This window comes from Leptosomus discolor, chromosome 22, assembly GCF_034619465.1.
Source record: "Leptosomus discolor isolate bLepDis1 chromosome 22, bLepDis1.hap2, whole genome shotgun sequence".
Lineage (NCBI taxonomy): Eukaryota > Metazoa > Chordata > Aves > Leptosomiformes > Leptosomidae > Leptosomus > Leptosomus discolor.
In genome coordinates, this window is record NC_141412.1 from 2556637 (window position 1) to 2571714 (window position 15078).

The following is a 15078-nucleotide window of genomic DNA, read 5'->3' on the forward strand; positions in this document are numbered from 1 at the left end:
ATACCTTTAATACCCTTATACCTGGCAGTGTCATTAGTTTAAACCTCATTCGTCTCCTTGGTATTAAAGCAGTCAGATAACATTCATTGTAGTGAGGAAGTTTAGGAGACTGTCTGCATTTTGTACCAGCCTTCCTCTCAAGTTTCATGTAAATCGCAGAAGATGGAAGCTGTTAGCCAGCAAGACTGCAGTAAGACTATACCAGCTGCTGGTTCTTAGCTTGTAAACTTTGTCTGAAACTGGCCTCACAACTCTAGCGTTTCAGCCCTTTTTATAACTGAAAGTGAAGCACTAATTTTTCAAATTGCTACTTTGCCATTATCTCTCCCTATCATTCTCTTAGTCTAGATAGCGGAAAATTTTGGCTATGGTGGAAGTGGCTTCCTTTTTCCTCCCCTGTCACATAAACTTATTATCGTGAGCTTTTGGCACGTAAGCTCTACATTCCTGTGTGTTACAGGCCTATATTAAGTTCAGCTTGCATCCTGATTTGTTTGTGTACAGGTATAACAGTTGTATGGCTTGTGAGTTCTGAACAGGAATATTCTACTTTGTTGCTTGTGCCTTAACTACGTAATGCAAAAGTAAGTGCCTAAAATTATTTTCTCAATGATCCAATGAATTCACTGTAGATGACAGAAATTTGGGTTGATAGAATCAAGTTCTTAACTTTGAGAATATGTGATGTTGCTGTTAAAAATATAAATAGGGAACATGTGGCTTGGAAGGAAGAAAAACGAGATGTTTAGTTGTATGCCAAGCAGAAGACAGCTTGAGGTCGTCTAATAACCCTTTAATCTAGTTACTAGTGTCACTGTGGATGTGTTGTTATTAAAGAACAAACAAACAAACCCACAGAAATTGTTGTGAAGAATCATTTTGCTATGAGATTCGTCTAACAGAAGTTAGATGCAAAGTTGACGCATAACTGGGGACACAAGTTCTTGAGAGCTAAACTTTTACCTGGACTTCTGTTCCCATATTTATGATGCTACAGCTTATTTCTCATTCTTGCACAGAAAGATTCCTTTGCATTCATTCTTTTGTGATGGTCATCATTATCCATAAAAGCTGTTGTTCCTCTTAGTCCATGTATGTACTCAAGGAGGAAGAAAAGGAAATTCTTCTAGTACTGTTGCCTTCAAAGGACTTCAGCCTGGGAACACTTACTGACATACAGTGATCTCTGTAGCAGTGGAACAACTTCTGTGGGCATATTTGTCCTGAATGTATGGGCCGGTGTGAAAAGCCACTTTTGCAGCCAAAATCAGGGCAGCTAGATGGGTAAAGTTCTGCCTATGGGCACGTTCAGAGTCAGAAATGTGGCAGCAAAGTACTGGACGTGTATGTGGTTAAATTACATCCTTGCTGTTTATAAACTCCATTTTGAATTTTCTTGAATTTTGGTGTTGCAAACACACTTAGGGTGAAATGCGGCCTCGTGAAATATAATCACATGTATATTGGGAGTTTTGTCGGTCCACATGCACTTCAGTCGGTAAACTTGATTCTTTTAGGGCAGCTGGGCTCCCTGTCTGGACTCGAGCAACAAATGCGGTTTGTTGAGAATGAACATTTCAGTGTATTCTGTTTGAAAGTCACGCTGAATTGTGTTTAAGTAACTGATCTCTACTTGCTGGTTTTAAGTTTTCAAAAATTTTCTTCATTAACCGTAGGTGGTGCGTTTGTGTCAGAATCCAAAACTGGCGTTGAAGAACAGCCCGCCCTATATCCTAGATCTGCTGCCTGATACCTACCAGCATCTACGAACCATCCTATCGCGCTACGAGGGGAAGATGGAGACCCTAGGAGAAAATGAGTATTTCCGCGTGTTCATGGAGAACTTGATGAAGAAAACGAAGCAGACCATCAGCCTTTTCAAGGAAGGGAAAGAGCGGATGTATGAGGAGAACTCTCAGCCTAGGTAACGGGAGAGCGTTTTCAAATAGTTCTGATAAAAATTTGGTTTAGTGAACAAGAGCTTGAACAAATGTCTGCTGGTTGATACATTGTACATGAAAACAGACTTTGAAGAGATTTAAGTCGAAGCGTAGAGTTTTAAGTAAGCTGTGCTTGGGTGTATTGAAATCTGAGAGCAGAGTAAGCTTTCAGAGCCTGCATAACCCTAGTTGTTGGGTAGTTCAGGTATGCTAGGTTAAGATAAACAATAAAGTCTGCTGTGAAAAAGTTTTGCAGTCCTTTGCATTCTGCTGTAGAGAATGCCTTGTGAGAGAGGATGATAAGGTTCAGAATGACATTTCTGGCAATTTTAGGAAACAGTACAATATTTTATGTTGCATAACAAAAGTCATCCAGGCTAAAACTTGTTGAAATTGGTCTTTAGGCTTAACAGAACTCTTCCTTTTTCTGGAAACAGAAACTGTCCAGTGGTGGTGGGGAAGTAACCTTGTTTTACGGGAATAAAACATGTTACTAAAGCCCCATAATTTTCATACGTTGGAAACTAATCTAAGGTAGATCAGGGTGCCACACTTGTGAAATCTTCTTTTTTTTTTAGTTCAGAAGGCATAGCTGAGATCAAGAGACATCTTCAAGGTTAACAGCACTTAGTAAAAAGGATAGGTGGAGGTAGAAACTCCAATAGTATCTGGATATAAGGCTCTCTTGAACAAAATAGCATGAATTTGATGAATGCTGTACTGTACCTGAAAAGGTGCTTTTTTCCTTCATCCAGCTTGGAGGAAAGGAGAGCCAAGGTGATTTAAGAGTAGAATAAAGCTCTGAAAAAGGTTAATCTTAGATATTTGTCTAACTGTTGCAGCATGTCTTAATGGACAGAGGTACACAAAGCATACATTTGTAACTTTAAACTCATTTCAGGATTTTGGAGTAGGTGCTGAATTAGAAAACAACAAAACCAAAAAAAAACCCACCAGTGGGAAAAAAGTGAAAACCACACAGCAGCTGAACATAATTGCTCTGGGGAGAATATGTGGTTAACACCCTGGCAACTGCTTCCTTGAATTACCTGAGGGCGGGGGGCAGTGGAGAAGTGATGGCACATGTTTCTGGTATAATGATTGAACTGCAACAGAAGACTCTGATAGTGGCTCCAGAAGGCATTGTTAATGCTGTTCTTATTTTTCCCTGACAGTGTTGAAGAATGAATTAAGAAATGGGAGTTTCTTTCTGTCTTGTTTTTCAGCATCATGTCTTTGTTAGATGATAAGGCTTACTCTTGGAGATTGTTTGAGATGGCGTTTGGGGAGTGTAAATATGGCATCTTCATGTGGTACACTTGCCTCTCTTCAGTGTTCGGTTATCTGTGTGAGGCCTTCAGGAATTGGGTTCAATGTAATGTGCGCACTCAAAAGACAAATGTAGTAATATATCTTCCCCCCCCGGCCTTGGGAGAATGTGGTTGCTATAGGCACAGTTGGCTTGTTGCGGGTGAGAAGTGGGTTTTGGGAGATGGTGCTAGCTGGAACTTTCAGAAAGTGCCATAGAAGATAATGGATGTAGCAAGTATGGGGAGAAAAGAGTTCATTAGCCTGGTATGTTTTGCAGATGAGGTGATATTTAATGGAAAATTGTGGATTTTTTAGCCTTCACTCAGATCAAAGTCAGCCACAGTATGAAAAGTACTTTATACTGTGAATAAATTGATTAAACTAATTAAAATTAATATCTGGGTCTTATGCTGGAACTGGCATTTTCTTCTTTCATTCTTTGAGATATTAACAACATGGATTATCATTCAAGACTCAGAGTGATTTTTACAGTAGGGTGGGTTGCTCTTAAAATATTTTAAGTGGCATTTATCTTGAAAATGGTTTTATGTGTTGCTCCTGTGTAGTAGAGTTGATGTTATTTTCTAGAATGCTTACTATTGCCTCCAGAAGTAGGGTAAAAGGGTATTTGAAACCCTCTAGCATTTATCTGTGATATTTGTTCTGGTTAACTGTGTGTGTATTGTGATCTGTCCATCATAAATATGGAGCATCTGATGAGTAAATGATAGCTGTGCCAATCGTAAATGCAACATCTCGCCTCCAGTCCCTTGTATTTTCAGAGAGACGCGAAGAGAAATAACCCCAGACAGTTAATCATCCTAGTCAGTTTGTAGTCAAACTAATTGACAAAAGGGGGCGGGGGAAATCCAAATCGATAGATGTGAACTGCAGAAACAGGATTCCAGTAGAGGCTTGCTTTCTCACAGTGGTGATGGGAGTCTTTGGGGAATTGCTGGTTGTACCGTTTATGAATAAACAAGCTTTCCAGGGAAGCAACTGCGGTGAGACTTGTAAACATAAGCAAAAAAGCAGAATCGCATCCCAGCTAGTCTCACTACATCTTCCTTCGCTTTTCACTCAGCCCAGGAAGCAGCAGTTACTGTTTTGTCATAAAGGCGAAATACCAGGCACCCTTTTCCTGGTGCTGGTAACGCGCATGGTAACTTTCTCAATTCTCTAATTTGTCATAGGAAAGAAAGAGGTTAGAGTAGTCAGTGCATATGATTCGTATGCAGGTTCAAGAGGTACCTGCACAACGAACATCACTATTGGTTCAGCTGAGGATTCTGCTAATGCTGCGCTTCCAGTGTCAGACTTTGTGTGAGCTTTTGGAACCTGGTCACTTTAAGTGCTATTTGTTTTCTCTGAAATGTAGTTAAATGAATTTTTGCTATCAATTCACCTTTAGATTTAAAATGTACATAATAATTTAAGGTGAATAAACTTAAGAAACTGTCTTAGCTTCTTAGGAGTTGAAGAAAAATATTGTTTTTTTCTTTTGTAAGAATTAATGAATTCAAATGTTCCAAGTGTGGGAGAAGCTCTCTGGAAGATTGTCAGCAGCCTGTAAAGCAAACAAATATAAACTGTATCTGGTATTCACTGGAAATGTACTCATGGCAGTGTGTATGTATACATATGGATACATAAAAAAATCTGGTTTGCTCTTCGTCTTGTGCAACTCTGCCTAATGTTAGTCTGCAGTGTTTTGAAAACAGGCCTTTAGAAATCTAATGTGGTGTACTGAATAATCGTTTTGTCTTGACTTTTTCTGACTTTTTTTTCCTGTTATCCTTGAAGCTTCTTTCTTCCTGACTTCCAGATTTAGCATGCATTTTGTTTCCTGTTGTGTATGCTCTTATTTTCTTCCCCCAAATGTCTCTTGATGTAAAGCAAATGCACTATTTTGATATTTGCATAAATAATGTGAAAGCTGTGGAGGTGTTTGCTGCTAGCAAACAGACCAGTAATTAAAAATGACTGAAGTCTCTCTTGTTCTGTAGGATCAGAATTGTCTTGATCACTTGAGCATCGATGTTCTATTTTTGTTATTTCTAAATTGGTGTTTGCGTATTTTCTCTCAAACCTTTTAGAGATTCTCCAGTGTGTTCATCCAAGGTGGACTAAGGCAGAATTGGAGCACAGCTGCAGAGAGCACCAGGTCTCTGTGCTGCTGTGAGAGTTCATAATAGCCGCAAGATGCGTGTAACCTGGCGTTGAGTGCTTTGGTACAGTGTTGTGTGTGTGTTTAGAGGAGAGGCTGTGGGAGTATAATATGGATGCTATTTGGTGTTTGCTGTAAGGCAGGCAGTTTAAAATCCAGTAGTACAAAATAAGATTGCAGTTGCATATTGAACATTTAAAAGTGCGTCTGTGAAGAGAACACATGCTTTGATGTATTCCCGGACTATCAAACTACAGCAGAGCAGCAGAGGCACTATGAACAGGGTTAAAAAAGGCTTGTGTGAACACTTGCTGTGCTTACGGATGTGGGTGAGTGTTAGTTCCTTCAGTTTTAAACTAGTTGCAGTCGTACAGCTGTTAAAAGTGAATGCAGCTCTCCTGTGTCATACCTTAACCGTCAGCGTGCTAAAAGCATCCTCCTGTTGTGGCTAACACCACGGTTAGTGTGACGTCCAACGCTATGAACAGTCAATGGCTTCCTTTCTTTTCTTAGGACTGTAATGGCGGTTTTGTCTCTGTAACACCGTGGTTTTGATGTATAGTCGTTCAGATGGAATTGTTACTCTTGCATAAACTCATCCTCTGATTTTTGTGAAAAAACTCACTTGTTTTATTAGGAGAGCTTTATAGATGGTATTTAAATTCTGCTTTAGCTCACTTAGGTATTTGTTTAAAAATAAATGCTGTTGAGGCTTCTTTTAAAGCTATGTATTCACTTCTTGACTAGTAAGTACATGCAGTAACTTCTAGTTACTGTTTACAGACTGAGTTTTAGCAAGTAGGTGGGATTCAACGTGGTGACTTCTGAGTAGGTGTGGGTTTTATAGTGGAGGTACTATATTGCTCCTCTGAGTTTTGGCAGCTTAGGAGCGTTATTTGGGTTGTCCTTGCTAATAGGTGGGTTGGTCTCTAAAAACAAATTATATATTTGGGATCTGGTAAAATAAAATGGTACCATCTGCGGGCTTTGATATTGGAATCAGATAGTATTTCAAGAGTTGATTATGCTGGGTATTTTGTCATAGGCTTGCAGTAAGGTAAAGGTAAGTCATTGGGTAATTGGGTGGCTGTGCTGCAGTAAATAGCAGGTATTCTTGAGGCTATGGACAGTCTCCAAAGCTGTTGGTTCCTATTCTTTATAGATCCAGTGCTTTCTAATGCAAAAGACATTTTAACACTTGTCACTTGAAGTTTTAAAAACAAGCAGCTTCACAAAAAGGTGAAGTTTGTAGCCTATATAGCTGAAACAGTGCAATAAAAGAAATTCTGTAGAGGGTACTTAGCAGGTCTGTATGCAAAGGAGAAAAGTACCCCTGTTTAGCACTGAGTAGCTTGCTGTGCTGCATACGGTGGTAAATGTGACTTCTCTGACACTGTAAATATTGTGAATTTCTTGTGCTTACTTTTTAAGTAGGGATACAAGAACTGGTTAAACATACGTATTTTTTCCCTGCAATGTGTTGGTTCCATTGATTGATAGTGCCATTAGTGCTAATGCCACAACTGCTCTGAATGTGACTAAGCTCTTGATTACAGTTTAATTTAGAGGTTCAGTGGTTACATTGGAATATTTTTTATTTCTATTGCAGAAAGATTTTACTTCTCCACACTTCTTGCTTTCACAGAGGAGCTGTCATTTGTCAGCTTTCCACACTACATAAATTACTTATTGGAGCAACGTTTTTTCAGTTGTGTAAATAGATTATGCTTCACATGACAGGACAGAAAAATAGCTTGCTGATCAGTAGGCAGGGGTAGGAATTGTCTGTTACTTGGGATAGGATGAGTTAGGCCAAAGAGTCCATTTTTCACCAATGAATCAAATTTTCTGATGTTAAAAGTCTGTTATGAGGGAAAACTCAGAAAATTTATTTTCTGAATAAAATCATACCACTTCAGATGTTTCCACGCTAGAATGCAGTTATGTAAGCTGGAGGGTGGGGGTTAGGTGAAAGGCTGAGGAGAAGTAATTACTCAGGATGTGGACTGGATGATTAAGAAATGGCAGAAGTTCTTTTACTAGCTTAGCTTGCATACTTTGGAAAACAAACGGTTAACAAAACTGACATATTAGCAGAGGAGAAAATGTGGTTAGGCAGGGAATATCATAAACCCTTTCAATGTAACATGGACTTGCAAAAAAGGTTTGGGAAGCTAGTCCGTATTTAACTTGTCGTCTTTCTGACAATAGCCTTATGGGATGCTGGCTCAGCAGGATTTCATATTCTGTAGCACCAAAGTGAAGACTTACTAATTTACACAGGAAAAAGCTACCAATATTTAATGTCTACTGGAAATGACCACGCATATCTCTGAAGGGGAAGGAAATGCATGAAGAATGACTTGGAAAAAAAAAAAAGCTGGATTTTAAAGAGGAAAAAGTTGGAAAACACTTGTGCTAAACCATGAACCAGAAAAGCCCTCGGGGGGTGTGTGTGGGGGGGGGTGGTGTGGGTGGTGTTAGTGCTCTAATCTCATATTTTAGAGTGCGTGCACACATTCCTGTCCAGTGAAAAAGAGATAGTATAAAACGTGGAACTCAAATGGTGCATGGTGTGCGTAAGTCCTCTTTCTGTCACTTCCTTCTAATACAGCTAAGACTCTTTTTTTAACAAAACCCACTAGTGTGAAGTCTACATCTGCATTTAAATTAGAACATCTTAAAGAAAAGAACAGGCTCCAAAGCTGCCCCCAAGAAAGGTTTCCTTGCCAGGCTCCAGCATATGAACACTAACTAACTGCTTATTACCCAAGAAGAAATTCATTATCATTTAAATGTTGCTGGAGAGAGGAATGTGAATTATTTCTTTTTAATTTGGCTTTAAATTGCTAGTTTAGGTGATAGTTGTGGAACTTAAGTAACACTTAACTGGCATAAGCTTGCATTTCTTTTAGTTTCCTTACCATCAAAAATTGGACCACCGTCTTGAAAATCAATTTATGGACAAATGTAAGCTTTCAGGTTATTGTATAATAAGGAAGTAAGATTTTTATTCTCCTTTGCTGTCATAGCCTATAAAATTGCAGAGTTCTATGGACGACTAATTCAGCGGACTTGGTGTTGTGGATGGAAGTGCAAGCGTCTTATTTAGTTTGTAGTAATTATCATTTGGAATGTGGATAGATTTCTTGATGCTGGCAAAAACGTGTTACTGGCACTTGGCAACCGTATCACGTTTCTTGGGTGCTTGGCTTGTGTATTAAGGGCCGAGATGCCATGTTTTGGATTTCTGTTGATTTGAAGGAGTCTGCAGTCATGGCCCTTTCAGCCAGAAAACAAATTGCGTTTTGGTGCCTGAAAGCTTTTCTCAACTAGAGGTTGGTAGTGTTGGAAAAAAACCTCATCTTGCTAGAAGGTACTGAACAAAATTAGGCCAGTTGCTTTCCAACCGTTTGAAGCAATATCTTCTGTGGTGTTCACTTGTCAGCTTGCTGGCTTTGCCTTGTGTCCATCTCTGGAAGGCGGATCAGATGGCACCCAGTTATGTGCCACCCGCAGCTGGCTCAGGTGATGTGACTCGCTGACTGCCACCTACCTGTGGAAAGGACTGTAAAATTGCTGTAGAGGATAAGTTGGTCACGGGGAGTGAGTATGGGGGGGGGAAGGAGGTCTGCTGCCAAACCACTCAGCAGGTCAGCTATGGGCTGGGCGAGCACTGCCGTTAGCTGCAGTCCTCAAGTCTGAAGCTTGAAAAGCAAACCTATGCCTGTGTTGTACGTTGTTCTGGAGTATGTATGTTGCAAAATATCTTGGGTTTAGTATTTTGACAGGATGCAAGTTCGGAATGAAGCAATTGGGCTTCTAGACCTGCCTGTCAAGGAATCCCCCAGTGGTGTCGTGACACCCAAGGCAGTTTTGAGGTGGCTGAAGAGCAAGTGTGAAATACGGAGTCTTCCTTGATTTGGAAACAGGGCTTTTGCACTTTGTTTTTCCCTTTAACTGTAGCAGGTAGCCCCTGAAATACAAATTTTGACTGCAGTGCAGACAGGCCAAAGTTTTTCTGTGTAGTCCCTTGTATCTGGTAAAAGAATTAATGTGTTACTTGGGTGACAGGTTATCCTTTATCTTGTCAGTCCTCTGCGTATATGTTGAGCTCTTTAAAGGCCATTAATAGATCAACTGAATTATTCTCTTTAAAGTGCTTTCTATAATATTTAAATCCAGAAAAATAAGTGGATTTTTAGCCTCTTAACAGTGAAAGAAATCTAGCTTGTTAAAAATATGACAGTAGCATTTGTGCCTAGAAAAATAAGTCCAGGTCCTTTAAAGGTCAGTAGGTTGGTGCTTCTGGTTGGCATACTGGACTGCTGCCCTTCCTGCTTCAGATCAGTCACATCCATTTACATAATGATATGAGTATGCCAAAGTTTTCTGGTCATTTGTGGCCTGCAGTATATTTTGTGTGACCCTTTAAATTGATTGGTATACTCTACTCAGAACTCAAGGTATTTAAATGTATATATATGTTAGTTGAAAAGTGACAGAATTCAGAAGACTGGAAGGAAACATGTATGTTTCATGTCCTATTTCTGTCCTGTAATATCTAAAGCACTGATAGAGGAATTAGCCTATAGAATTTCTTGCTGCTTTAAAGCTACAACTGATACCATTCAAAAAATGTAGAATGGAAATAAATACTGCATGCAGAGAATGCCTTTCACTGGTTAACTATTGCCTTTTTGGCTGTAGACATAATTTATTGGTTAAAAAGGGGGGGGGGGGGAGGGAGGGAGTAGAAGGAAGCTTCACAGCAGTTGCAACTGTTGTACACAGATTTGTTACTGATACTAGACAGGGTGAGAGTCTAATGTAGTGGTTGTAGTCATTTCTGATTTGGCTTCATGGGGGCCAGCTGAGGTGGAATGGCTTATGAATATGGTAGTTTAGCTTCCAGATGCATAGATGTATGTTCTGTGCATCCTTATCCGGGCACCGTGGCACCCAAAGCATCCGCTGATGCAGACCACCTCCTCTGCAGAGGAGGCGATAAATGGTGCTGTCCTGCGTTTGGGTTATTTGAGCCTGCTGTTGAGAGTGTGTAATGGGACTGGGATTAGACCTGGCATGGACAGAAATGTCTAGTCCTGTGGTTTGTGTATTCCCGTTCCTGTTTTGCTGTTTTGGTAAGTGACGTTTTGAAGCTGCAGAATTAACCTGCTGGTTTTATAGCTCTACAAAGAATGAAACAGTGAAGCCTGTAGTTCTTTAAATGGAAAAGTGTGTTTGAAGGTGAACCTCGTATTAACAAGAGGTGATAAACATGTTATATATTTGTTTCCTTTTTTCCAAAGGATGCCAGGATAAGCTAGTCTAGAAATCAATGTAGCATTAGCTGATGCTGTAAAATTCTGTAGTATGTAGCAATTAATTTGCTGATTCTAAAGTCTGGCTTGCTGTTAGTCTGCTATAGCAGTTGTCCTGTGGAAATACTGTAAATGTTACAGAGCAGTGGCCCAGCATAACTTTGTAAGGTGACTTCTGTTGAGCCAGTAATAGTTAAATGGAATTTCGTTCACTTCCTGTGTTGCAAGTTTTGTTGAAAGTAGTTCCGCTGTTTCTATTTTTAAAACTGATTACTGTGTGCAGAGGACTCTGAAGCTGTCTCAGAGTTATAAAAGACATCTTGGGACCACCTCAAGCATTTCCACTTACTGCTTATATGCATAGGCTGGAGTTGTATGTTAACATGAAAAGCACGCAGAAAAATTCTTGCTGGTGTGGCAGTTGGATACAGTTGTTCTTTCTCAAACCAGGCACAGCCACCTGTCTGCTGAAATTGGGTCTAACTGCTCACGTCTGCTGCGTACTTCGTAACATCTAAAAAGCATGGGTTATATGATAACCTAGCACCTTTGTGGTTTCTGAAAGGTCCATTTTACTTGTTGGAGACTTATTAAAAGAGCTGATTTTATTTATTTATTTATTTATTTTTAGCTCTTAAATCCTCAAAATATCAAATTGTAAGATATAAAGTAGTTGCAGGAAAAAAATAATGTTTGACTGTTTGCAGGAACCAAGAACTTGTTTCTTAAGTACTGGAGCTTGCATTTACCTGTAGGGGATGCTAACCCTGACACCTAAACATAATCTGCTGGTAAGTGTGTAATTCCAAACTCCAGAAGCGAGAGGGTAGGAAACTCATATTTCCTTAGTTATAGTTTCTTGCAGTAGTACTTAGTAAGTGGATAGTATTCTGCAATAATGAGCATGTGGTAAGGAATTAGAAATTCTCTAGCTGAAATTCTAGCTTCCAGCACTTTCTCTTTCAGTCCTTCAGCTGCCTTACCTGTAAAATGAGGTAAACTTTTCTCACCACCACCCCCCACCCTCCCTGGAAAATTTAGTATGATCTCATATTCAGAAGAATGTCAAAGTCCTGAAGGAAGCCTTATCCATCAATAGGGTTGTTGAGGTGTGATACAGTAAAGCAAGCATTAATTGCTCAGCTAGTGAAATAATTATGGTGTGCTTGCAGCTCTGCATGTCATAAACTTACGTGGAGAGCCACTGGAGATGTAGGACTGCGTACCACAAAAGCCATTTTGGACTGTGAGTAGTTCAAAAAAATACAAGTTTTCAGCAGTAGCAGTGGATAATAGTACAGCGATTAGAGTGTGGTTTTCCTCAGCTTAACTGAGCAATCGTCGCATTTCAAAATGACCAATTTGTAATTCTTTCACTGAAGAAATGTAGAATTTCTGACGAAAGGAAGTGGTGCATCTGAGTCCTGGGTGAACGTGCTAATTCTGCAATACTGTGAGGTCAGAAGCCATTAGAAACTGTCATCTGTTCTAGGAGCTTTCAGTCAATGAATTAAGTGCTAAGGTGTCAGACACTCCCACATCCTCTGCAGTGCTTTTCTCCTCCATCTTCCATTAGAATAAAGAGGTATACTTTTTTAAAAAATGCTCCGTAGTCATTCCTCCAGTGCACTGAGATTGCATTTTTGGGTCATGCCCCTTTAAACAGCCCAGTTGACATGTGGAGAGAGCCTTCTCTTGAGTATTGAATAAGATGCTTTTACAGTAACTTAGGTCCTCTGATATGAATTCTTTTTACTGTCTCGAATCTTCATTGTTGACATGTAATTTTAGCCAGCTGATTTTATGAAATAAAGCATTTTCTTGAAAGTATGTTGAAATGAAGTCAGTTGCGTAGTGTTCAGCTTAATTTTGTTCTGGGGCCAAGGTGGAGGTGTGGCTGTGTTTGTCTTAGCTTCCCATGAAGGATCTTTGTTAAATGCAGCCTATTCTTAGAGAAGCTGAATCTTATTTGTGAAAACCCTGTGTTCACATGTGTAACTGAAGTGAGTGGGATTCAAAATCCCTTTGAAAATTTGGTCATTTATAAGAATATGCACAATAACTTCAGAGAAATGAAGCGTTTTGTACTTGATTGTCTTGCGTTACAGCTCTTAATTCCTCTACACAGTGGCGTTTGTAGCATGCTTTCCACGGCATGAGCTTTACAGATGTGACAGTATGTCCATGATAAATTATGGCATGTGAGCACAACATTGTGACTAAATCATCCAGTGGAGCATCTCCTTGCTATGTGTGAGGAAGGAAATGATGCTGTTTCAGTTGGTTAGCTGTGAAGTGATTGAGAAGTATTGGAAGAAAATGAAAAAATTCTAGCTGGCAGTAGCAGGAATGGTAGTATACATTAACGTTGCCTTGAGGCAAGAAAGGCATTTTAGTCATAAAGCACGTTAGGTGCTGTATGACTTTGTAGCGTGAATTAATTTAACTCATCGAGTTGACGTAGCCGAAAGAGGCAATGCTCTTCTTAAAACTGTCTTCTGCCGTTAATGGCTTTGCAAGACTGAGCCTATACAGTAGAAAAATGCTTTTGTCCAGCAAGCAGAAAACTGGAAAAGAAAAATCTGCTATAGGTCGTGGGGAGGCAACAGCACCAGAAAACCCAGCTGGGGGCTGGCCTGCGGAGGGGCTGCAGCAAAGAACTGCGGTGCAAATGGAAGTGCCTGCTCGACCTCTTGACTTCCGCTAAGATGCGTGGAGCAAAAACAGTCATGAAGCCGGAAGGAAGTAGCACAACCACAGCGGAGGGGGCACGGAGGAGGGAGGATGAAGGAAAATGCCTGTTCAGCCTGCAGAGCCGCCAGTGGGCCTGGCCCAGCCTTGGGGAGCCAGCTGATTAATAAGCATGGGGTAACTGAAGAAACAGTCTTGCTTCATGCTGGTTTTTGTTCCCCAAAACTGTTACTTGAGACCTGGGTCTTCAGAGCCCTGGCAGTGTCACGGTAGTGCAGTTTAATGGGCAAGTGTAATTGCAGCTCAATCAGCTGTGGTGATGTTTCTGGGTTGTTAAAGTAACGACTCACTGTTAACATTGGGGGGGGGGAGAAATAATGCCTCCATGCTAAAACTGCAGAAGTTTCTTGGTAAAATACTTGGTTACTGTATAGAGTGGAAGAATATTCAGCTTTCTAAGCTTTTGCTTTTCACCCATGTTGTTGATTCACCATCTAACAGTAATAAGCTGAATACTTTGCATGTACGTGTGAAAGCACTCACAGGAAAACGAAATCCTACCTAAACTGTAGCTGTTGCTGTGTCTCTGGATGCAACCACTGAACAGAAGCATGCTGTAGTTCTTCATTTGAAGCTGGTACAGGTGTTGCTTTCAGCTCAGTTGCAAACAGTGAGGAGAGCCAACTGACGTGGCCTGCGGTCCCTGGGTACTGTTTTCAAAAGTGCTTATGTGACAGGTGTTTAAATTCCACTGACTGTCAATGGGATTTAGGTGTCGAAGTCAGTGATTCTCAGACTGCGGTTGGTATACCTCTGGTGCAACTCTTGGTCAACGTATTTGTGTTCATTACTGTGTTTAGCTAAACGTTTGAAAGAGGGCCATCATATTCTTTAGGAAACATGGAAGATTGCTGGAGGTCTGTGGCCAAAAGTGTTTGGGAATCTCTGGTCTAAGTCACCTAAGTGTTCTTAGAAAATACTACCCTTTTTCTGGGAGAACACTTGCTTCTCTTTAATCGACGCAATGGAGTTAAGGACAGTTGCTGATGTTACTAAAAATAAAATACAATCATAATCACTAAACTTTGATATGCCAATAAAAAGTGTTCGCTGTAATTGCAAGAATTTATTTGGTCTGTATCAATTTACAAATGTGTAACTTTGCTTGTTAAAATGAAGGAGTGCACTTTGAAAGAAAACGTTTGTCCTTTTAGCACAGAATTGGTAACTGGTTGCTGTATGTAAAAGCCTGTTACTAACATAAAATGTCCTGCAATCTGCTGCTCTTCATGTTCAATTCCTATGTTTTTCCTCTTCTTTACCTAAGATACAACTGAATATTTGTGAAAAATTATTATAATCTTAAAAACTGGAGATGTTCGGGTATTAGAAAATTTTTTGGAAACAGAGTCCCTCCGTGGGGGTGGCAGTGTGTGTAAAATCATTTGTTTATTCATCCTTAAGCCTGCGGAAGTTCTTGCTTCTCTTGCTGAAATGATGTGTTGAGCTGAGTGCAAGCATTTCCTGAAACTCAGCTAAGGGAGAAGGCTCTTATGCAGAAGTGATAAGCGACTGGAAACAGGCATATACCTTGTCGTCTTGCAGTGTTAACTGTTGCTTTGTTTAAACCATGTACTTGTTCACT

The 15078-nt window shown here is 40.1% G+C and overlaps 1 protein-coding gene across 2 annotated transcripts in view; it reads left to right on the forward strand.

The window, feature by feature from the left end:
* The window catches only part of CBL (Cbl proto-oncogene), a 41281-nt gene that overhangs the window by 6511 nt on the left and 19692 nt on the right, over positions 1–15078 (forward strand). The window contains exon 2 of one of the 2 annotated variants that reach the window (XM_086476782.1): positions 1677–1924. In XM_086476782.1, coding sequence (XP_086332908.1) covers positions 1677–1924 — 248 coding nt within the window. Of the gene's footprint in view, positions 1–1676; positions 1925–15078 lie in introns of those variants that run through there. The other variant, XM_086476783.1, reaches the window with a different exon arrangement.